The sequence below is a fragment of the Lonchura striata genome, chromosome 20 (genome assembly GCF_046129695.1).
Source record: "Lonchura striata isolate bLonStr1 chromosome 20, bLonStr1.mat, whole genome shotgun sequence".
Taxonomy (NCBI): domain Eukaryota; kingdom Metazoa; phylum Chordata; class Aves; order Passeriformes; family Estrildidae; genus Lonchura; species Lonchura striata.
Window position 1 is genome coordinate 3,650,941 of NC_134622.1, and position 24,176 is coordinate 3,675,116.

The 24,176-nt window shown below is 43.6% G+C and overlaps 1 protein-coding gene across 1 annotated transcript in view; it reads left to right on the forward strand.

The window, feature by feature from the left end:
• CASTOR2 (cytosolic arginine sensor for mTORC1 subunit 2) overlaps positions 1 to 24,176 on the forward strand; it is a 127,664-nt gene that overhangs the window by 40,466 nt on the left and 63,022 nt on the right. Inside the window, exon 2 of the mRNA XM_077787479.1 lies at positions 20,956 to 21,026. Coding sequence (XP_077643605.1) covers positions 20,956 to 21,026 — 71 coding nt within the window. The remainder of the gene's footprint in view (positions 1 to 20,955; positions 21,027 to 24,176) is intronic.

Below are 24,176 nucleotides of genomic sequence, written 5' to 3' on the forward strand. Positions count from 1 at the left end.
CTTTTTGACAGTACTGTAGCATGCTGTAAGTGCTAATATTCATTAATATGCACTGGCGACTGCTTGTGTTTGAACTTAAGTATTCTACAGCTTCCAGTTACATGGCAGATGAACACAAAGTTACATTTTGAGGGACAGGTATGTGAACACTTAGAGCATGTACATGAGCTCTCATATGCCCACTGTTCAGCACTTCTCTCCTTATCACTTTCCCTGTATCTTGCCTTCAGTGCACTTCATTTTATTGAACTTTAAGGATGATTGAAAACTTCATGAGAACTAAATTAAAGTCTTGAATAGATAGGTTGTCAGAAACTACTACCTGAGTTGTAGTAGTAGCAGCAGAACCAATAATGTGTTACTGCAGATGGCATGTATTTTATATTTTCTGGCTTTTCTCCACTATTTTAGTGCTTTGCCACTTCTATTGGCGATACCATCAATTACCATCTGAAAAATAAAATAAATGGCTCATTTACTGATGCTGGGTGAAAGACTTGCCTGTGAATTTGCAGTGCTTCCCCACAACTGATAAGCTCAGAGGTACCTGAGATGTTGATGTATTTTTTTTTCACTTGGATTTCTCACTGAAAAAAATGAATGGCAGACAGCAGACAGGCCAAAATACTGCATTTAATGCATGTTGAAGCCATAAGCTGCATCTAGGAATCCCAAGTCCCAGTGCTGCCATTTCCATTAGATTTCTTGCAGGTCAAGATCCAGGGTGAGCCTGGCACTGTGAATGATCATGGGCACCTACATACACACTTCTACTCCTGTGGCTGCTTTAGTTTTCACTCCAGCTTGCTTGGACATTTCATGGAAGAAATTGAACATAGTAATTTGTCTGTTCCTGTTACTTGAGAGACAAAAGCCTTTCCAGTCATAGACATAAAGCTGGGGAGAAGTGCAAGACCAAGTGCTGCATTCTTATTTTGTGAGGTGTTTTCTTAGAGTAGAGGATCTGACCTTTCCCAAGGGAACAAGGCTGCCCTTCACATTTACTCCTTGAAAACAAGAGCTCTCACACACACTAAAGCATCCTATCCTTTTCTTGACCTTTTCCCCCCTCACTAAAGTCAGAGGACTTTGTTCCAGAGAACTCAGCACCTGTATGTGCAGTTACTTTCCCATACTTGAGGTTCTGCTTTTTAAGTTTTGGACTTAATGTCAAAATCTGAGGGTGTGTAGCAAGAGATCAGTCAGGACAATATCTCCTTTTAGCCCTCAAAATCCATCTTTAGAGGACTAGTGTTGGTGAAACTGCTGTGAGATTGTATTTTTCTCTGAGGTACACAGCTTAAAAGATAAAGCTTAAGAGATAAGTGAAACCTGAAATAAATGTGCATTGTTGCGTTGGGCAGTAAAAGAGAATGCTGGCCTCTGTTGACAAAGCAGATTGGTCTTACAGCACCTGTGTGATCCAAGGGGTGAAGCACGTCCCTTACCAAGCAAAAACATTTTCTCTTTCTTCGAGGTTCCTTGTCCCTGGTGTCTCCTTTTATTGTGGTTTTTTTCTGTACAAATAAAAAGGCTTTGTATGCTGTAAGCTGTGTGAGTTCTGTCCTCTCCAAAGCCAGCAGAGTAGCAGGATAAACCAGTGAGACTGATTTGGCTGATTCCTCATGATCAACTGTACATGTAATTCCTAAAGGCTTGAGTTCACAATACTGCCCAGAAGTGGTGCAGATTCCCTTTCTTGGGAATCTGGGTTTTACTAAATGGATGACTGGATACAAAGGCTGCAAGACTAGTAACAGCAGGAAAATTCTAAATCTTGCATTAGTTTGACTGATCTTTGTAGTGGTGCAGATGTGAATTTACATAGATAGTTGTAAATACTGTTTATCTAAGACAGAAGTAAATTCTTTTCTTAGGAGGATGAGTGAAATGTTCCTTACCTGTTCTTACCTACTCTGGGGTGGAATTGGTCATGATGAACATGAGTGCTGAGGAAAAACTAACAGCGCTAAATTCAGTTATGTTAGTTTAAAAACCAAAACTGTTAGTCAGCTTCATAACTTATATTTAGCATGACCATTTAGTCCATCTTGAATATATCAGAAACCAATGAAGAGGAATGAATAAGAAACCATAGCACAAATTAGTGCAGATGACGTGTAACAAAAGCATTTGGCACCATGAGCTCATTTTGATCTCACTTGTTGTATCTTCTGCCTCCTACCAGCTTAGAGCTGGAGCTGTGCCTTAATGAGATTATCTCAACATGAATGATCTGTGGTTTACTCAGAGTTTGTCAAATGTATTTAACTTTCATGAAAGCAAGGATTGGTTAGATGAAGTTTCCCTCACCTACTGCTTCTGCTCAGTATTCACTGGGTCTAGAAATTATAACAGTTCCAATGAAGTCCCTTCTCATCTTACTGAGGAAGAGATCCCATGGTACAGTAGCACCTTGGATGGAAAGCAGAAGCTCCCTGTGCTTACAGGGTTAGACTTGGCACTCAGATGCGAAGGAGCTCAGTTCATTTTGTTTACCCACATGGGTTTTGAGAGGTAATGAAGTGCCTGACTCCTTTTCCACTTCTCTTGAAGCAGGGGATGCTTTGGTAACCTCACAGTAATCAACCCTGTCTACCTTTGAAAGTTGGGCTGCTGAATTTTAGTGTGGAAGTTGGCTGATAAGTAATAGTGGAGAAGTTCTGCCATCAGTGAGGCAGAATCAGCAGCTCTAAGTTGATTTTCCCCTTACATCAATGGCTAAGATGTACCATCCCCCAGTCTGATTTCTAGGAGGTTCTCCTCAAACCTTATTTGCTTGGTGCCTTACAGCTAATACACAGTACTGAAACCTGAAATTAGTTCAGCTATGTCAGGGCTAACAGATGGCCATTTCCTAGGAGAAGATACTGAGCATTCTGTACAGGTTTTGCAGTGTGGTGAAAATCCGGGTTAACAGAAACAGCCAGAAGTGAAGGCTGAATTATGTGAGACTCCTGAGTCATCAGCTATGGATGCAGAAGATCCTGCTACGCTTTTGTTGTGATGCTGCTAAGTAGCATTTTCAGCCCTCTGGGCAAAGACATCAAAGGAAAGTGAAGATAAAAACAGACCACTGTTGACTTTGAGAAAAATATTCTAATTATACAGGCAGATGTTGAAGTAACTAAAAACTTTAGGGCTGCTTTAGTGAAAGTTTGGTAGTCCTCAGCCTCCAAAAACTCATACCCAGGCTTGCTTTCTTTCCTACGAAATTTTAGAGCTGGCTTTGAGCGTCCCTGGTTCTTAGCAGAGGAAAGTTTTCCAGAATGAATGAGGAGCTCTGGGAGCAAAGGAAGGCCTGCTGTGACCTGCCAGGGCAGGAGGGTTGGCCAAGCCATGTCCTTTGCCAGAGATGCCCCTCAGTCATGGCAGTCTCTTTCTCACATGGACATCTGAGCTCCTGATATATGGGCTGCTGTGTTTGGGTCAGGTCTCATTCTCCTCTAGGGTGGTTCCTAACTCATGCTCTGTAAAAGCTCTCTTCCACCAGTATGGCCATTCATGTGCTCTTTCCTTAGCTGGTGACACTTGCTATTGGGTTTTCCAGCCTCCTCAGACAATTTATATAAAGTAACACCACAGCTTTATATGGGATTTCTAAACCAGACAGGATTCTGGCTCACAAAACCTGTCCAGGCTGTACTTCTCTGTTGGAAATGAACAGCCAAACTAGTAAAGCTGGTTTGCTCTTGCTTTTTCTTGTAGTGAGATTCTCTGGAATCTAGCATGATGTGAGCTCTGAGATTTCCTGTGGTTAGGACATGCCTCTTGTGGATTCTTGACAGGCTGGAGAGATGGGACGAGTCTAACAACACAAAGTTTAATAAATCCAAATGCCAAGTCTTGCACTTTGGCCGCAATAATCCCCTGCAACACTCTAGGCTGGGGACAGTGTGGCTGGACAGTGCCAGGCAGAAAGGGACCTGGGGGCACTGGCCAACAGCCGGCTGAACATGAGCCAGCAGTGTGCCCTGGTGGCCAAAAGGCCAATGGCATCTTGGCCTGGATCACGAATGGTGTGGCCAGCAGGAGCAGGGAGCTCATTCTGCCCCTGACCTTGGCACTGCTGAGGTCCCACCTCGAGTGCTGGGTCCAGCTCTGGCCCCTCAATGTGGGAAGGACGTTGAGAGGCTCGAGCGCATCCAGAGGAGTCAACGGGACTGGAGAGGGGCTGGGAACACAAACCCTGTGAGGAACGGCTGAGGGAGCTGGGGGTGCTCAGCCTGGAGAAAAGGAGACTCAGGGGTGACCTTATCACCCTCTACAGCTCCTGAAAGGTGGCTGTGGTCATGTGGGGTTGAGCTCTTCTCCCAGGCAACCACTGATAGAAGGAGAGGACACAGCCTTAAGCTACACCAGGGGAAGCTTAGGATGGACATCTGAAAAAATTCCTCACTGAAAGAGTGACTGGGTGCTGGAATTGTCTGCCCAAGGGTGGTGGAGTCACCATCCCTGGATGAGTTTAAAAAAAGACTGGACGAGGCACTCAGTGCCATGGTTTAGTTGATGAGGAGGCATTAGGTCATGGGTTGGACTTGGTGATCTCAAAGGTCTTTTCCAACCTAATTCTTCCTGTGATTCTTTGCTATCTGATAAGGTTTGTGCTCTCATTATGGCCTTTCCCCCACAGCTTTAGCAGACAGGCTTTCCTCTTTTATCTAGCACCCATTTTAGTGAACCTTACTTGAATTTAGTACCTTTGAAATCTGGAACTCTGACATTTAACAGAAATTAGGCAATAGGTCCAAAACTTACATGGAAAGAACAAGCAGCATGATGTGTTTGCATTAAAACTGCCTTCCACTTTAAAACTAGGCCCAAAATAGGGGATCTGTTAGCACTTCTCAAATCTTCCATGCCCTGTCTTCGCATGAGTGTTCATCTCTTCTCTGCTTCACTACTTGCTGGGCAATTGAATGGCAAAGAAAAAAAAAAAAAAAGCAGTATTCTCATCTTAATAATATTTTCATTTCTTCAGTAGGTCACTGCTCCTCTTCCACTCCAGGCAGCTTCAGTGACTCGTGGCTCAGCCCACCTGCCTGCAAGCAGCTCCCTGGCTCAGAGCCAGTTTGCCACTCTCAGCACTTGCCACATCACTGGAGGAACACCTTGGTCTATGACCCTGGATCATGCTTCAGCTGCTAGAGTACACTGAACAATTTCTCCAAATTCCTCCTGGGCATCCAAACCAATTGAAGTTAACCAGGGGAATATAGTTATAGGGAAGACAGAAATTAAAAATTCACATTCCCAAAACATTCCTGTCATTGTGCCAGATCAGCAGGAGACAGGAGTGCATAGACATTCCTATCACTCTTGTCTCTGCCCCATTGTGGACCAGACTCTTGACTCCACACTCACAGGGAACAGCACCTAAATCCATGGGTGAAATTGCAGCTTATGGTGCAAAATGCTCTTTGGGCAATTTGATGAGATAGGATTTGACTGCTTTGTACGTCAGAGGATCATTCTGCAATTCATGGAACTGCTTCTTCTAGCAGTGGAGCAAAAAGGCAAAGAACTTACTGGCAAACAAATGAATGCTAACTTCCCTCTCTTGAATTTATTCAGTTCTTTGAGGTACAAATGTATTCTGGATGGCCAGAGAAATCAGTCATTCTGCATTAGGAAGCCTGGTTGATGTTTTTAGCAGGCCTTTATGAAGCTCTGTGTAAGTGGTTTTAGAAACAACTTAGAGGGGAAAATAGGATGTGGTTTAACAAAGAAGCACTTAATTATGTTTTTGTGTTACTACTTAAAATTTTAATTGTAAATATATGAAAATAAGTTACTTCATCCCTCCAAAACACCCCTGGTGTGACATTCATCACTGCCATACCACTGTGACTTGTACTACACCTGAATTTTAATCATTGTATTGTTATGTTCCAGTTTGATATCTCTCTTAGTGTCACAAGATCAGATGTGTTTAGTTATGGAACAGGATCCTGCTGAGGTTTACAGGTAGTGCGTGCCCCAAGGATGTTGTGTGTGAGCTGTGTGTTGGCTCACCTTCCTCAGCAGCCTCCATCATCTGGGCAACTTCCCATCCCCACAGGGAATGTGGGGAGGAAGGAAGGGCTGTTCAGCAGAGCTGAAGCAGTAGGAGAAGCTGCATCAGAGTGGGGCCAGACAGGATTGTGTATTGAGATACTCTGCATCAACAACAATAGCAAACACTTGAGATTTGGACTAAGATGGACAATACTGGAGTCTGAGGTCTTGTCTTGTGAAAATGCATTGGAGTAACAAAGGAGACTCTCAGCTTGGCCACTGGGCACACTGTCATAGCCCAGTGGAGAAGGCTTTTTAGCTCCTAACCTTCCAGTGAGATTTGAATCTTGACACTGAGTGAAGGAGACCTTGTGCAATAACCACTGGATTTCCTAATACCTTGTCTGTTGTTCCCCCTCTTGATCTAAGAGCTGTGAAAATCAGAGGGTCATTTATGATTGTTTTCTGTTTTTTTGAGCATCTTTCACCCCCTCACTCCTTGTTCAAAACCCCCCATGTTGTTTATTCACTGATATATGCCAGCAGGAAATAAAAATGGTGACTTAGCAAATTATTTCTGCCAGAACAAAGCCTGCAGACTGTATCTCCAAACATAGCTTGACAATAAAGCCTTGGACTCAACAAAACAGAAGTTGTCTATATTGGAAAAAGAGATCCTGTCTTTCCCAGGCTGTTCTGCACTCTCTGTTCCCCCTGACAGTCAAGTCCTGTTTTCAGACAGTTTTTGTACAAATTCCTCCAGCTGCTCTCTCAAGTGCAAACAGCTCAGGCAGCAGTTGCTTGCAGAAACCTCCTGGAACTGCTGCTGGAGACTCTGTTTTCTGGAAGTGAGATCCTGCTGGAGACCTGTGCACCATGTCAGACCAAATTAGGAGTAGATCCCTAGTTATGCTTCAAAAGTCTTATTTATATTCATCCTCTCTACAGGACTGAATCTTATTATTCAGGTCATTATTTCCTTTGCCAGCTTTTCTGCTATTGCTGGATTGATCTGTGGATGAAGCTGGCAGGGTACTGTGATCCTGCTGTCCTGTGGGCCTGTGCTTTTCTCTCCTCACTGCTCTCTTTTTGCAGTGAGTGTGCAGGCAATACCTGGTGGCTTTGTTTCTGTTGTTTTGTCCTGTGAAAAAAAGCCAAATGTTTGCTTGAAAGTCTCATATATTGCTGAAGGCTGTGCCCCCTTTATACTTAGCACAGTTTAAAAATATTCTTTAACTGTTACAAACTGTTTATTCTACCAGAGAACTTATCAGAAGAGCAGTAAATGTTAAGACCTGTCTGGACTGTGTGAGGCCAGAGTGAATATCTACTTTTGTGCTCTGTTCTGTAAAGATGAGATGCAATAAAACCTGATATTGATACTGACCTTTCTTAGAAAGTGCTTTGAGGTCTTGTGAAAAGCAGCCAATAGAAGCCAGGTGGAATTGTGCCAAAGAGTTTTTTCACCAGGTCCACTCACAGCCTAGCTAAAGAATTTGTGTTCTTTAGTTCTTATTCCATTTGTTACTGTCTTAATTCAACATTTTACTTAGTGTTGTATGTTTTTCTACGGTATTCAAGTGTTTTCTGTGACATAAATATATTTTTAAGACAGAACTTTCTGAGAGTGAGACAGGGAGAGCTCACTGAGAGAAGCCCTGTGGAGAAGGACTTGGGGTGGATGAAAAGCTGGTCATGAGCCAACAATGTGCAGAGGCAGCCCAGAAAGCCAACCATATCCTAGCTGAATCAAGAAAGTGGCCAGCAGGTCAAGAATTCTCCCCTTCTCATGTGAGTACTTGGAGTGCTGGGGTATGCAGCAGACCTGGGGTATGGAGTTGTTGGAGAGGCTCCAGAGGAGGTCAGGGAGATGCTGGAGCCCCTCTGCTCTGGAGCCAGGCTGGCAGAGCTGGGGGTGCTCATCTGGAGAGGAGAAGGCTCCAGGGAGAGCTCAGAGCCACTTCCAGTGCCTAAAGTGGAATACCTCTTATAAAAAAGAAGTATTTTTTTACATGGGTAGATAGGGATAGGACAAGAGAGACTGGTTTTAAACTAAAAGAGGAAAGATTTGAAGGTATCTTCCAAGCCAAACCATTCTGTCATTCTGTGCTGCTAATCACTGATATTTGCTGGCCCTGGAGATGGGAGAATTGTACTGGGTGAGTCAGACTATGAGTTTGCACTTTGCATTGTGCCTTGCACTACCCAAAGTCCAGGACTGCATCTCACCTGAAATTTTGTCATTTCTTTTGATTGTGGTTTGTCAGAAAACAGACTTTTCACTGGAGTTTTTATGAAGCATTAAACAAAATTTAGGGTATTCACCCAGATGAATCAATAAATAAGTTTTTTTCCTATGATCATGCTTTGATAGGTTTTGAAAAAAACAATGACAGAAGGGTCTTCTACAGGCAAGGAACAGGGGCCCTGGTCTGTAGCTGTAAAGGGTGTTTCAAATCCTGACTTCAGTGGAAATGAATTGTTAACATACTTCAACTACATCCCTCAGTTCACAGGGCAGTGTTTTTCCTTAGATCTATAGATTCTTACAATTTACACAGGTCTGTTATCTGGGAATCCTATATTGGTAAAGTAATTCAGATTAAAAGTACAGAACTGAGGTGACAGAAGAATCTTTTACATTATAGGCTCAGCTCACAGAAGTTTTGCCTTGTTTTCTTTCCGGGCTGGACACTGTTGATGTTGATGTTTGAGCTCTTGGATGCCTGAGCTGGTTGCATTTTTCCAGCAGGGGAACATCCCCTTCAGAGCTTTTCATCCCAGACAGTGTGCCAGGAGCACTCAGGTGTCACAGTGCTAGAAGTATCTTATCTTCCCTTTTTTGAGTCATCTGATAATTTCAGCTTCTTTATTGATGAAAATTAAAAGCAACATCTGACAGCGCAGTTTCTGTTGTGTTCACTTGCCCCCTTGCAGGCTGGAAGGAAAAATGAAGTCAGAGCATTTCCAGCCATGGAAATGGGTGTTGGCATTGCCCAGCATTTCTCGTATTTGGTTTTGGTGGGCCTCAACATAGCTGCACACAGAGGGAGATCCAAAACCATTACTTGTTAAGTTCTCATACTTTGGAGGTGTCTTTTGATGATACAGCCTTATATTGTTCTGGGAGTATTTGTTCTTCCCCAAATGAGGAAGATTGTGTAGTTCTGTTAAGTTTTTTAATCCTAGCTGTTCATTTCACAATTTGAATTTTCTGTAAATATTTGACAGCTGTTATTTTGTTGCTTTAATTTTCTCAATCTATTTTTATACTTAGCCTGCACAGCATTTGGTGAGGACTGGGCATAAGTACATGATTACAGCCTGCTGGGCCTTCACAAGGCCTGGTCATTTTTCAATCTTTGATTGTTTCAAGATAATGTGTTTGGGGACTCTATTGGTTACTGAAGCGTCTCTTCTTCCCTTTTCTCATTCTCCCCTTCTCTATGGTAATGCAGGTAATGCAGTAAGACATAAAATTAAATGGGGATTAGAATTTCATGAGAAGTGGTATTTTAAATGCCGCTGCACTTGATTCATTTATGCTTTAAAGGAAGGAGCATAAGGCAAGGGAAAATCATGCTAGTTGAAGTATTTAAATCTGCCAGGGGCATGGCATTTCCTTTAACTTCCAAAATACCTATCCAGTCAAAGACAAGTGGAAGTAGATGTTGTCTGTTCCCTTGGGGTTTCACTTCGAAGTATCTTAGTTTCATTCTACCTCTGCTTGTGGAAATATTGTCTGAGCATTATAAATGCATTGGATTGGTTCTCATAGACTTGAAATGCCTCTTTACAACATAAACTGACCACTGCCATTTAGGTGCTTTTTCATTTGACTAAGATGACTGCTAGTACTGATTTCTGGTAGTTGGAACCATAAACTTTTACTGAAATGCTGACTTTTTTCCCTGATAAAGTTATGTCATGCCTCTATTCCACAGCAGAATTCATCTTGTGTCTTGGCTTGAAAGACAGGTGTCTGCTAAGGCGGGCAGGAGCTTCCCTTGGAATGGAGAATATGACTGGCTTTGCTCCAAATTATTATCACTTTGAAATTAAGGAGCTTTCAGGCAGAAATACAGGAAAAGGAATAAGGGTTTTTTACTAGTAGTAAAGAACTACTAGCAGTATGTGTATGTCCTGGCTTGTAAGATAAGCATGTATTCTATTTGCCATCTCTTGGAGGTGGAGTTTTCTTATCTCTTCCAAGAACAATGTCTCCCTCCGGGGAGAGATCTTCTGTTAATGGGCCATTAATGACTCACTGAATGACTGGTAAAGTTCCATCATCCCACGGTGAGATGCTCCACCCAGAGGGAGGAGCCAAGCATTCCTACCTGCATAAAATCAGCATTTTTGGGACACCAGAGCAGCCCCTTTGCTGGATTCCCAGAGGAGCAGCTTCTTCTCTGCTGGATCCCCAGAGGAAGATCAGGCCCAGCTACTCCATCCCCAGACCTTCAGAGAAAACTCCACCCTTCTACAGATCCCTGCTCCAGCAGCATTTCATCTGCCACTGCAGGAGGAGCAGCCACCATTTAACTGGACTATTCCCAACACCCTGACTCCTCAGGGTGTCAGGTTTCTGCCTCTATCACTAGTTTTGTTTGTACTAATTACATTTTTTAAAATTTTTATTTAGTTTTTTTCCGAGTAAAGAACTGTTACTCCTATTCCCCTGTCTTTGCCTGAGAGCCTTTTAATTTTGAAATTGTGGTGATTCAGAGGGAGGGGGTTTACCTTTTCCATTTCACAGGAGGAAATTTCTTGCCTTCTTTCACAGACTCCTGTCTTTTCAAACCAAGACAGTGTATAACAAGGCAAACAACAACAATGGCAGCAACAAACAAAATAAAACAAAAAAACAAAAACAGAAAAAAAAAAATCCAAAAAAAAAAACAGAAACCAAAACAAAAAAAGCAGAAAACCCAATAAAGTCTCTGCAGTCCTGGGCATGGCCAGGGCACTGCTGGTTCCCAGTGGGCAGGGCGGGTGCGGTGGGGAAAAACCCTGGAGCAGAAGTGGAGGCACAGCAGGGCTGGGCAGCAGCAGCCCAAACAGGCTCCCAAACGGCCAGGAGCGGCTCCCTGGGAGGGGAAGGGGCTTGGGGATCCCAGGGTTTCCCCGAGGCACCCCAGCAGATGGTGACAAGTCCCTTTTTTAGTGAGGCAGGGTGTTGGGAAGGTCCCAGTGCAACAGCCGCTGTACGAGCAGAGCTGCGCTGAGAACCAGAAGACAGAACCCTGCAGTGGAGGGGAGCTCTCCCCACACCAACCACAGCCTGTCTCCCCTGTGAATGCTGAAAGAACAAGAGCAGCAGCTGCCCCAGCCTCTTTTTTCCCCAGCCCAGTTCTCCCAGTATCTCTGAAGGAGAGAAACCCTCTGGTAAGAGTGCAGTCAGGTGCCCTCCTCCCCTGAGCTTGGCAACTTCATGTGTCTCTCCTAAGTACCTGGTTGTTATTGTCTCTTAGCAAGAAAAATGGGAGAAAATTTGCTAAGAGAAAGAAACTAAAGGAGAACTCTTAAACCCCAACATCTTGTTTGAAAAGATAGCTGTTTTCTGGCCACCAAGCAAACTGAACAGCCTTAGGAAACGTGTTCCTAAAGCATACTTGTGTTTTATTTGCTCTCTAGAAAGGCCTGCATTCACTGTGCTGGGTGCTGCACAGAGAGCAGAGTTCTTGTGCTCAAACTCTGAAAAGATCAAAAGCCAAATATGAAGGCACTGCAACCACTTTCATCAGCCAGCAAACATATCCCAAATGTCAGAACGTGGCCTGGGAATGGGGTAACTCCCTTAATTTCTGGAGACTTATGGAGCATTGATTTGAGGCCCTGATTTGAGCTGCTTTTGAGCTCATGTGCCATGTCTCCCAGTGGTGGTTCTGCAGGGGTCTGAGCCAGACCCAGCAAAGCTCAGTCCTGTGGAGTGACTGGTGTGTTCTTCAGAGTGAGAGAGCAACAGAAACATCTGTGGGGTGGTGCTGGCCATGACACTGATTTTGACCCAAACAGTGACCACTCTGCATTATCATTTATGACAAGCATACTTCTGCGGGAGCTTTGGCCTTTGTTTTGGGTGTTGATTTGGCAGCTGGATTTTAGGAACAATATTCCAAAAATGCAAAATTCCATCTGAGCCATGTAATGCTGACTTGCTGAATAATCTCTCATGTTTTCCTTGGGTCTGGTAGGCCTGGGAAGAAGTTTTATGCTTCTGCCTTTACTATGGACTTTTCCTTTGCAGTGTGAAGAGACCTATTTACAAAGAGTGTTTTGGAAGAGCATTGTTAAAAATAATACCATCTGACATTTTCAAGGCTGAAACTTTATGGATAGTCAGTATTGACTGACTTTAAAAACCTTAAAATTCTTAAAGTGCATTTTCCACTTTACTTATGTAGATAGGTATCTTTATCCAGAAAAAAAGAATTGGCACAAGAGGAGCTTCCTTTTACTTCATTAACAAAGGAAGCAAATGAAGCTTCCTTTTGGTGCCTCTGGGAGTTGTAGATTTGGTTAACTACGGGCTTATGGAAAGCTGGGTACAGGCACATTTACAACACTATTTTGTACATAATATGAGCTATAATGTACAGAAATATTAAACATCACTGGGCTGGTGATGTTTTTTTTATCCATCTTCAGCAGGACCCAAAATCAGAGCCCAGGAGAATAAGAACAGTCAGAGGTTGCTTTTGCTGTAAAGGTGTCCTTAGTTGTACAAAAAGCTGAAACTTCTCTCTGAACTTAAAGGAAAGTTGGTGAAACTCTGTTTTTTAATTTTTTATTCGGGTTCCTATGTCGTTAATGTGCATTAAATTTGGGGTTGACATGCAGCTTCACAGCATTCGTTCTCAGATTGATGTGGGGTGTAAGTACTTGCCAATAGAACCTCTTTGAAAATGATGAGGCCTGAAATATGCTTCTCCTGCCTCTCCATTCCTATGGAGTATGGCTTGCTGAATCTCCTCCTCCCCCTTTAATTCCCCCAGCACACATGTTCTCAATTACTGCCTGCACTGAAGCTGCAAACATTTCTTGTGCATCTAACTTCCTATACTGAGCACTGGAAATATATTTTAGCAATTTGTGGGAGAACTATTATGTCCCATGCTGGGAAAACTATGTTTATGGTTCCTGTAGGAAAACAAGTTCATTCTAGTCCACAACAGATTTTCTGTTTCTTCATCCTTCTTTTGCATCTTGGGGCAATATTGTAAGAACCTCTTACCCCCAGTGCATTGAGGATGGGTTGCTCCCATCTTAGAATAAAAAGGATATGCTCTGCAGTCTGTATTTTTCATTGCTGTCCACAAAATAATCACAGGCTTTTGGCTGATCACAATAATAGCTACTATGAACCCCAAATATATGAGTTTGGATGTACAGCAGCATTACATTTGATGAAAACTCAGTTGTATTGTGGTGTTGGTAGGATTTAAAAGTCAATATTCTGCAGCAGAGGGCAATAAAGGAGTGATAGTATAATGCCTGATTTGGAAGGGAAAAGGAAATGGGAGTTAGTCTTTTTCTCAGTGTGTGCATTGTTCTGATAGGATAATCCTTCATGATCCAGGTGGTATCATCTGTTCACAAGCCTTTGTTGTACATTGAATCATACTTTATTTTCAGCTGTAAACCTTGGGACCCACACCCACATCTGTAACGTGTTTCTCAGTTCAGATTTTGGGTTGTAGAAGAGAATTTTGTGGTTAAGGAAAATGTGGTGTTATACTCCACCTCTCTTTTGTGCTGAAAATCAGTTCAGCTCTGACAGTGATCAGGGAATATTATTACTGCTGTACAGACAAAGTTTTTAAAGCACAGTTACCTTCTGCTTAAATAAATGATGGGCTTGTTCAAATGGAAAGAATTACTTTTGCATCTCATGTGTGACTAAGTTGACTCACAATAGAGGGGCCTCTGAGAATGCTGGCAGACAGGGATAGCAGAGAAGAGGAAAAGGTGTGTCTGGATCAATCAGTTAATTGTTAGATAATAAATGAATACTCTTTGCCATTGCACACAGACTAAACCTCTTTTTCATTTACTGCTCCAACTTCCCCTTCAGAGATTTGATGACAGCATTCTCTTCCAAAGCAAAGAGCTCTTGCCATTTCAATGTAAACACTCATTGAGCCTCTGTGGAGATTTGAAAAATTGCTTTCCTGTCATTAACAATGATAAATCTGTAAACAATGTTGTTAAAGATGCTGGGGGGTGTGTGTGGGGGGGGTCATCAAACCAAGAGGAACTGATTAAAGGACTTTAAGAAGTGATGTACACTTTTACAGTTATCCTCTGAGAAGGAAATTGGTACAAGCAGCACTGTACAATGCATCAGATGTAGTTTCATGAAAATTATTTTTATAATTTTTGATGAAATTTAGGGATTTAGAGTTTTTTTCTATTCCTCTGCTGCCTGTCCTGGGGTGATGTTGCACGAACTGAGATGCTGCTGTTTCTGATATGTTGTTTAAAAAAAATGCTGGAGGTACAACAGCAATAAACATGAGCAAAGTGCCTGAGATGCTCATTTAATTCCCATTAGCACAATAAATGTGAATATGATGAGGTTTGTTTTGGTTTTATATCCCTGTGCTTCTCCACGGGGATGGTTTAGATCTGTATCAGAAATGGAAGCTGAGTCATAGGCTGGCCAGGAGGACCAGAATGGAGCAAAGCTTTTAATCTGAATTTCTGGAGCTAACAATGTAACTCTGGCAATTTTGGAGTGAGGTGTTCTTTGTTGGCAGTCTGTTGTTTTTTTTAAAGTGGATAGGAGTCTTGCCTCAGTGTCCAATCTGTAGTCCAAAACCCTTGCAATCTGTATTAGCAGACTGGAATAATTCCTGATGTAATTTATGGATTTACTTAAAAGAAAGCTTTTCTACCTGCCATGTAGGCTTGGGTCAGTAACACTGGCCATACGCTCCCCTGTGTCTCAGTTTGAAAAGACAGGATTCTGTGAAGGAAGGCAAGAGCCTCCTGTGAAATGGAAAAGGTAAACCCCCTCCCTCTGAATCACCACAATTTCAAAATTAAAAGGCTCTCAGGCAAAGGTATGGGAATGGGAATAACAGTTCTTTACTAGGAGAAAAACTAAAAAAATTTTTTAAATGTAATTAGTACAAACAAAACTAGTGATAGAGTCAGAAACCTGACACCCTGAGGAGTCAGGGTGTTGGGAATAGTCCAGTTAAATGGTGGCTGCTCCTCCTGGAGTGGCAGGTGAAATGCTGCTGGAGCAGGGATCTGGAGAAGGGTGGAGTTTTCTCTGAAGGTCTGGGGATGGAGTAGCTGGGCCTGGTCTTCCTCTGGGGATCCAGCAGGGAAGAAGCTGCTCCTCTGTGAATCCAGTGAAGGGTTGCTCTGGTGTCCCAAAAATGCTGATTTTATGCAGGTAGGAATGCTTGGCTCCTCCCTCTGGGTGGAGCATCTCACCGTGGGCTGATGGAACTTTACCAGTCATGCAGGGAGTCATTCCATGGCCCATGAACAGAAGATCTCTCCCCGGAGGGAGACATTGTTCTTGGGAGAGATAAGAAAACTGCCCAGCCTCCAACAGATGGCAAATAGAATCCATGCTGATCTTACAGGCCAGGACCCCCTGCTTGCCCAGGGCAGTGTGCCGTGGGGACTGGATCATGTAGCCCGGGGGGGTGTTGCTGCCTGCCTCAGCACTGGGACAAAGGTGCTCCCATCCCAGCAGGCACAGAGGCTGGGACAGAACCAGTTGCAGGGATCTGGCTTAGCAATGACAGCCTGTCCTGCAGCTGTCCTCACACAGCTGGCTGTAATGACTGGAGGAACGTGTTATCTAAGGTAACTTTATCATTTGGATATTTCTGTTACAGGCACCTCTCCTGTCTCTTGGGTCTGAGGGCTGTGACACTGTTCACATTTCAAGTGTCTTCATCCCCTCTCACAGTTATTTATTTGTAAATACATTTTTCTGGAGGAAAAGAAGGATGGAAAAGCTTTTAAATGCAGGGCTTATGTTCTCAGAGGAGAATGTTCTGACAGGCCTTGTGAACAGTTTTCTGTTCTCCCCCAGGTGCTCTGGGCTAAGAGGATGTGTCTTTGTCCTACCCCACTAATGGTTTTATAGTAGGTCAGTGTAGCATAGGCAGCACCTCAGCAGTGCTAAGGATGGCCGTGGCTGGTCCATGTTTAAGGCCCTTGCTATCCCTTGCTGATGGCAATGCTGTGCTGCTTTGGTTCCTGAAGAGACTCATGTCCTGCTGCAGATGATATGTGCATCTGCATTTTCTCTTGAGCTATCGTTCACCTTCTGCCTAAGCTTGCCTTAAATTCACTTTATACTAGTATTTTGAGGTTACAAGTATTTCATTTTGACATGGAGCAGCAGATGATTTTCCTACCGGTCTCCTGGCTTTGAGGAGCTGCACAGCACCATGATATAGTGTTGTGCAGCTCTGCACTGCCCTGGCAGAAGCTGCAGAAATGTCTCCTGTGGGGAAGTCCTCAGAGGCAATAGGAGGGATGATGTTGCTTCTGATCCTCTTGAAGGGACCTCCAGTTACATTTACAAGAAGTGAGCACGGGGTACTATGGCCAAAAGTAGAGGGACCCTGCCTCCAGCCAGGTGGAGGAAAGGGACCATCAGATCTACTGGACAGTGTGGATCCATGGCACATCAGAGCCACAAGCACCTAAAGCTTTAGTTGGCACTGCTGCACAGTGTCCTCCAATTCCATCAAGATACGTAGGGGAAGAATCCACCTCAATTCCTGCAGTGATAGGAGGATCCCAACAGCTGACTGTGCTGGAAGCTGAAGTGAGCCTGACTAGAAATGAATGGCAAAACCAGCCCATTGTGCCGGGCCCAGAGTCCATGTATCCTTGGCATAGATGGCCCCAGGAGAGGGTATTTCAAGAACCCAAAAGGGCATTGATGGGCTTTAGGGAGAGCTGCTGTGGAGACAGAGGAAATTGGTCTCTCAGAGGACCCTTCTGCACTAGAACTGCTGAGGGTGGAAGGGCAAGAGGTAGTGATTGCTACCACACCAGTGCCCTGACAGCAACACTGCACCAACTGGGACTGTGGGACCCCATCCATGGATGAGGAGAACTGGAGAGGCAGGGAGTGCTCAGCAGGAGTTGCCCACCCTTTAACAGTCCTCTCTGCCCTCTATGTCATTAACAGCACAGATGTCCTTTACTGCTTTCCAAATATGTCTCACAAGATGTTGCATTGAATCTTCCTCTTGTCATTATTTAAAAACTGCAAAAAGGATCACCAAGAATTAGATTATTAGCATGTGTCTTATTCTGTAATAAGCATATATATTGTCATGATACCATGCAGAGTAAAGTGTACAAATCTCTCCTCATCTTAAATGGGAACACAGCCTGAAACAAATCCCAACAAACTCTGTCTTTCATATTCACACTGATGAACTTGCTGCTGCTGCTTCTGAATTTCTATCCAGTTAAACTGCTTCTTTGCATACTTTTGTGTTACTTCCAGACTTGGCATTTGACTGCCTTGAATGGCATTTGGCCATGGTTTCCTACATGTGGGGAGACCAGCTGCCCACGTGCTTCTGGAATTAATCTTTTCCATAGGGCAAGCAGTTTTGTAACACTCCACCCTGCTGAGATAACAATTAATTAAGCAGTTTCTTTATAAATAAGGAGGTAAGACTTGTGGTCTTCCTTAAAGACCATTGTCTGTACTGAACTTCCAAATGATCCACAGCACTATTCCCAGAAACTTGTGCTCTGTGTGTGACCCAGAACAAACAGAATCACATTCATCCCAGTATTACCACTCTTGTGATCTCAGCAGACCTAGAAGAGCAAATGTCTGGAGGAGACACTTCTGGTGTGGACCTGCAAGCACAGCCAAGCACTCCACTCTCCTCCTCCCTTCTCCCATGGAGACTGGAGTACTGTTTGCAAACTGAAATGATGCTGTTGCTGCATCCCGTAGGCACTTTCATGCTCTGTGCAAGCTTGAGAATTTCTTCCATACACAGTGTAAGCTTTGCAGTTTCAAAGATCTAATCTAATAATAGACTGGTCTACATTTGTGGCATTGCCAGAAAAAGGCATATGTTGTCAGGCAGTCAAAGTCAGCAACAGTGCTTAAGTGGAAATGTGCTTAAACACTGAGAAGGCAGAAATCCAAAATAATCCTTCTAAGGTTTGGCTATTAGGAAACTAAAACTACTGTCTTCCTACATATAGGGTTTCCACATGTACTTAAGAGCAATACTGTTTGTCTGATGTCTCAAAATTATTAAGGGCATTTCTTTTCCTTTCTTGGCTTTGGTGTGATGCTGTTGGCATCAGCTTATCAAAGACTGGTTTAAGAGGAAATAGAAATTATTGAAATAACTCGAATGGAAGAGGCATGTGTAGTGTAATGTGGGAGAGAGAGATGACACCGAGTTCCTTTTTCCTATCACACAAAGTTTGTAATTCCAATTTTTCATGTTTAGATTTCCTCTGGGAAAAGAATGCATCATTGGCTTGGACTAAGTGAATGTATATTGCAAGAACTACTGGTCTTCTCTGTGCTCGGGAAAGACTTCTCTCTTAAATTCAGATGGCTCTGTGGCCCTGACCTTTTACAGAATTTAACTGACTTGGGGATTGCTCTTTGAGGTGGTATATGGAGATATGAGGTTTTGACATGAGTTCTGAGGCAGCAATTATGGGATTTCATGTGTACATATCCCTTAAATATCAGCATATTTAGATGTGTGCCCAGAAACTGGCATCTGTGACAATCATTCTTCTTCTGCTGGGGTCAGTGTGTGCACACAGACACTATTACTGTTCTAGTAAAAAATTCTTCCATAAATGCCATCACAGATCAGGAAAGGTTAGGTTTTTAATATTAATGTTTTCTCCTTTAGGACCTCTAGTTTCTCCCTACTCAGTATGCATGTGACTCAGTCAGGCAGTAGTAGCAAAGAGTTTTATTTCAGTGACTTCTCTAGGGAATTCATCCACTGTAACAAGCACTTCTGCCTCCTGGAACCCACCTGAAGCAATATCCCAGAAGTCCTTTTTGCCCGGCTTGTGTCTCATGCAGTTTAGAAGTGATGGTAAAAAAATTGAACTGTTGCTATTTCCTGCTTTTTTTGGCACTATTCCTGGAGAGAGTTGAGTTGGTAAATGTGGCTGTCACAGCAGCTATTACCAATGACACAAAATAATTAAGTTGTGGTTTCTGTTGTGGTGGGGCCACGTCTGTACTTTGTAATGATATGTCTGTGCTAGGAGGGAGTGTTATGCTTGATTGTTGTGATGGATGCTTCCAGGAAAAGGGGACAGGTCTCTAAAGGCAGGTTGTCTGATGCTTTCCATGTACACGAAATCCTGTTGGTTACATGGCAGACCACTAATTGAACTGTGTGTTGTTTCCTCTCAGTTTTCTGATGAGGTGATGAGGAGGGCAGCATCCATCTCATTTTTCTCCCTGTTGCTTTTGGAGGGGATAGCTGCTATGTTTGTTCTTTTCAGAAAGTCAAAAAATGCTGAAGCCAGGTTTTCATCTGATTTTTTATGAAGCAAATGCTTTCATTTTTTTGATGTCTTGAGCCACCAGTATGGGGGTTCCAGATTTTCAGAAGTCTTGAAGACTTTTGGACACAGATGCTCAGCGGTGCTGAGAAGCCCTGGTAGTCCCTGGTTCTTGAATCCTGCTGAACTGTGCCTCATGCAGAAATTACCCTGTGAAGATGCTGTGAAATTTGGGGGCCTGGAGAACAATCTCTCTTTTTCTAGTATTTAAATATTTTCTATAGGTTGTCTCAGATAAATTTGAGAGTATTGTAGTTTAACAGTGAAATCCTGCTCTTTGGTTCTTAGAGACACATGCTCTTCCTGCTGCACCCAATTTAGAATGAAAATTTTCTCCTGGTCTTAGGCAAGAAACACAGTCAGTCCACGTGCTCTGGCATTCTCCTGGAGGCCCAGGAGAGCTGTGGGTGTCGAGGATGCTGGTCAGCACTGTGCTGATGCTCTGCTGAAGGTGGACATGAGCTTGCAAAATGTCATGCCAACCTTCCTGCTATTGCTAGGGACCAGCTAGATAGAAGCTGGGTTTTTTTCAGTAGATGTTGATGTACATATGTTGGTGTGTCAGGGGAAAAAAAAACCTTTTCAATTATATGTGGTGTTAAGCCTTAAGGCTGAAGCTTTTTTTGTTTGTATGTCTGCAGTGGAAGAATCCCACGTCACATTTGATTTGTATCTCTTGTTAGAGGTGACATTGTGTTAAATGGTGAGCTGGGGCTGCTGCACTGCACATGGCCTGTGATGTCAGAAGATGGAGCAGAGGCCACAGGGGATCAGGCAGGGGGAAAGCTCAGCCTTGTGTCCATTGGCTTGATGGCTGCTATCACTTTCTTCACCAGGAGCACCCCAGGAGGGAGAGAGGACCAGCACAGGAATTTGGGATGCTGTCTGCTGGTGGCAAAAGCCTCTGAAGGAGCAAGAGATACTGGGGCTTGGTTGAGAGGTTAGATGTCTAACCTTGATAGGGCAAGAAACTTCAGTGGGCAAAAAGGTGCATGTGTGAACCATAGAAACACTTCTGGAGGGTTCTGGAGTGAGCAGTCAGTGAGCAAAGTTTTTTGCTCTGTGTCGGTGCAACACAGCAGGTCCTGGATGTGAAGCCTTAAGGGATACGGTAATTAATAAAAGTAACTAAGAACTAAGTAATAAAAATAATAAGAGTTTTACCAGCTTCATTGTGCATAGGCAGGCAGCAGGGAATATGGGTCACACAGTATGAGCTACCCAGAAATAAAATCCAGGTCTGTTAATACCTCAGGCCTCTCCATAAACATCGGACTGTGACTCTTTCCTTCGGCACAGCTTGGATGGGAAAGGATTTCCATTTTAGGTGGTAGACAAGGCTCTGCTCAGTGCAGGTGCTAATCATGTTCTCCTGCTGTTTGCCTTTGCCAGGTGCAAATTCTTCAGCCTCACAGAAACCCCTGAGGACTACACCATCATTGTGGATGAAGAGGGCTTCCTAGGTAAGTGTCAGCACGTGCCACTTCGGTATCCAGCATGGGGTGGATGAGGAAAACATGTCATCTCCCTGAGACTGTCAACCAGAATGTTTGTAAAACAAGTCTGTTTGTAAGTGCTGGTAGTACAGCTCTGAAAGGTGCTTTGATCACTTAAGCACACTGTGCTGCTATGCTGAGTAAGGCAATTCAGACATGGAATATGAATATATTTGGATGCTGGGAGAGGATCACACACAAGTCTTGAAGAGTAGTTTAAGCAGGTTTGAAAAAGCAAAACCCTCTGCGTACAATTGCATTAAAATGAGCTGGCCTGTGTCCCCAAACCTCCATAAGTATACATCTTGCATTTCCAGCTTCTGTCAACCTCTGTCTTTGAAAGCAGCACTTGTTTGCATCATCCCTACAGCCTGCACAATGCTGTGGAGCTGTGACTGGGCTGCTTTGGCTCATCTCTGTAAGCTCTGATTTATCCCCTTTTTCACCCAGCTCTCCCTGTACTAAGTGTGCCATCTTCACCTGGGGTGGCCGAAGGGGTCAAAGGTGGAGGTGGTCGTGTGTCACAGAAGGTGGTTGGCATGTGCTTGAGAGCTGCAGATTCTTGGCATCATGCAAGAGAATGGTTTGGATTTGTAGATGGAAATAGTTTGTAATAACCTTTGTCATGTGTGGAGGTTTTGTTTGTTACGGTGTTGTTGAGGTGAGCGAATGAGGAAGTGTTGGGCAGCTGTTATTATTATTTTTGTTCAGTTACTCTTTCTGTGTTTGGAATTCAAAGTCTAAACATTCTGAGGTCAGAGGAAATTCGTTAAAATATTAAAAAAGAGGATTTCATTCCTGAATAAGAATTGACTCTTGAGAACCTTCTTGTGACACTGTAATACTCAATGATTTTGTGATATCCAAACTACAAGGAGAAAATTTAGAACTACACCATCTTTATTTAGTACAGAATTTTATCATCAGTAACCTTGCTGAAGTTGGCCCTTTTCTGCTTCAGGAATACTCACAAACATGATAGAACAAGCCACATTTTAAACCAGTACAGTGGTACCTGAAGATTTTAGCAAATTAATCACTCGGCTGAGAATGCTGACTGGATCTTTACAGCTATATCTGTTTATAATTTGGGAGTTTTGAGGTTTGATTGTAAGTCTGTGCCATGTACTTTTGATCCCAGAAGAGATGACATAGGGTTCTGCTGTCAGTGTCTCTTGTATTTTTTTAAGGGGCATATGCACAAGAATTTTACTACTATTGGTAGTATCAGCTTTTTTGTTATCAGTGTCAGCTGAGGAAAATCAATTCTAATTTGGTTTTGCCATGACAGTAGGATGCAGAGCCTCCCTCTAACAGCTTTAAGTGAAAGCTCACTAAAGGAGGAGAAAGTTACTGGGTTATTTCCAAGGGGCATAGCACGTGGCACAGCAAGAAACCCAGAGATTCTGATTCTTAGGAGGGACTCTGTGTCACTGAAGCTGCAGGTGGGACGTGCCAGGGGGATGCTCATCTCCAGCATCGTGTCTGTGTCTGACATCCATGGCACTCGTTTCTCTGCCCAGTTGGCACGACACAGATTTTTCAACTCAGTCACTGGGGACAAGCTGAATTGCAACCACCCCTGTAGACTCTCCAGCAGCCACAGTGCTGTTCATCTCTCTGGAAATTACACTGGCTTGAAACAAAGGTGAGCTCAGGCAGTGGTGTTGCTCATCTGTACTGAGGGGCTGTTGCACTGTGCACCACTGGTTGTGCTCAGAGCAAATCCCAGGTCTGCCACAACCACTGTCCTCAAGAAGCTGTCCAGGTCACCTCTGTGAACCAGGCAGTGCTGCTGCAATTCAAAGCACCAGTCCTCTCTGGATCTTCTGTTACCTGGGCTCTGTCTGCCACCTGAGCTTGGTGCTGAAAGTCACAGTGCCCACAGTACCTTCCTGTGGCTCTGGTTTGGGCACAGAACATCCTTGTGGGAAATGAGAACCTTTCTTTTGCAGGCACCTGTATGCATTTTTGCTGCAGCAGCAATGAGAAGGTTCTGTTAGCTTCCATGTTAGCCAGGCCCTTTCTCCTGCACATCACAAATACCACTGATGGGAAAAGAGCAAGCTGAAGAAATACCAGCACTTTCATCAATCCTTGAGGTTAACACTTAAAACATACTGACATGCAGTAATTGTTCTTAACTATTTTGTCAAAAAATAATCCCTAGTCTTGTTCCACTAAGAGCAGCAAGCTGGGCTAGTAAAGCAGTTGTTCTTTCTTCTCCCCAGAAAACATCCACAGTGCAAAGCTGTATCCTGCTTAAGCATTCACTGTGCTGAAAGGGAATGGCTACAGCCTAATTCTTGGCTTTAATTCCCTGGTGGTGAGGTGGGGATTATATTTGCACAGAACCTTATTTGTTCCAGTGGCTGTTTCTTGGGTTTTGGCCTGCTAATGAGAAAGAATTTTATTCAGCAAATAACCCAGGGGCCTGTGCACAGAAAGCTCTTTTCCTGGCTGATACTGAGATGAACTAGGAGGAGAAGTTTGACCATGGGCCCTCCTGCATGAAGACAAACGTCTCAGCTAGTGGGGTGCTTGGATAACTATGTATGGTCCTGGCATTTATCCCCCTGCTGCACAGCCAGTACGTGGCAGAAAAGTGGAGTGGCTGCTGCTCTCTGAAATACAGGAATATTTGTTTAGCTGGTTTGCTTTTTTCCTCAAAGTTTGGCTGAAAGCAGGAGCTGTTTGTGCATGTGCAGATACACCGTAGCCCTGTGTTCTCTGCATAGTCTGTTCCTTTTTCAGAGAACAGCAAGGACAGACTCATTGTCTCTGGGCAGCTGCCTGAACAGAGCTTCTAGCCTGTGGTCTTGCTGGTTCCAGTAGTCTCTGTTCATCAAAAGTTTTAACTTTTACACACTGTAAGGAAACATGCCATCACACCTGGAGGTAGCCATCAGCTTGGAAACCCGGTTTATATGCACTGGGAACATCTGCATAAATGGAACCTGGGAGAGTCTGTCACCCAGGTGTCCTGAAGATGGATTATTGCAAAGCAATATATTGCTAACATTTTCAAGGTGAGATTACTGGCTTCCCCACCTTGGCACTTGGTTGGTGTCCCGTGAGTGCAATCTTTCGTGTGTGCAGTGAACTTTGAAGATATGG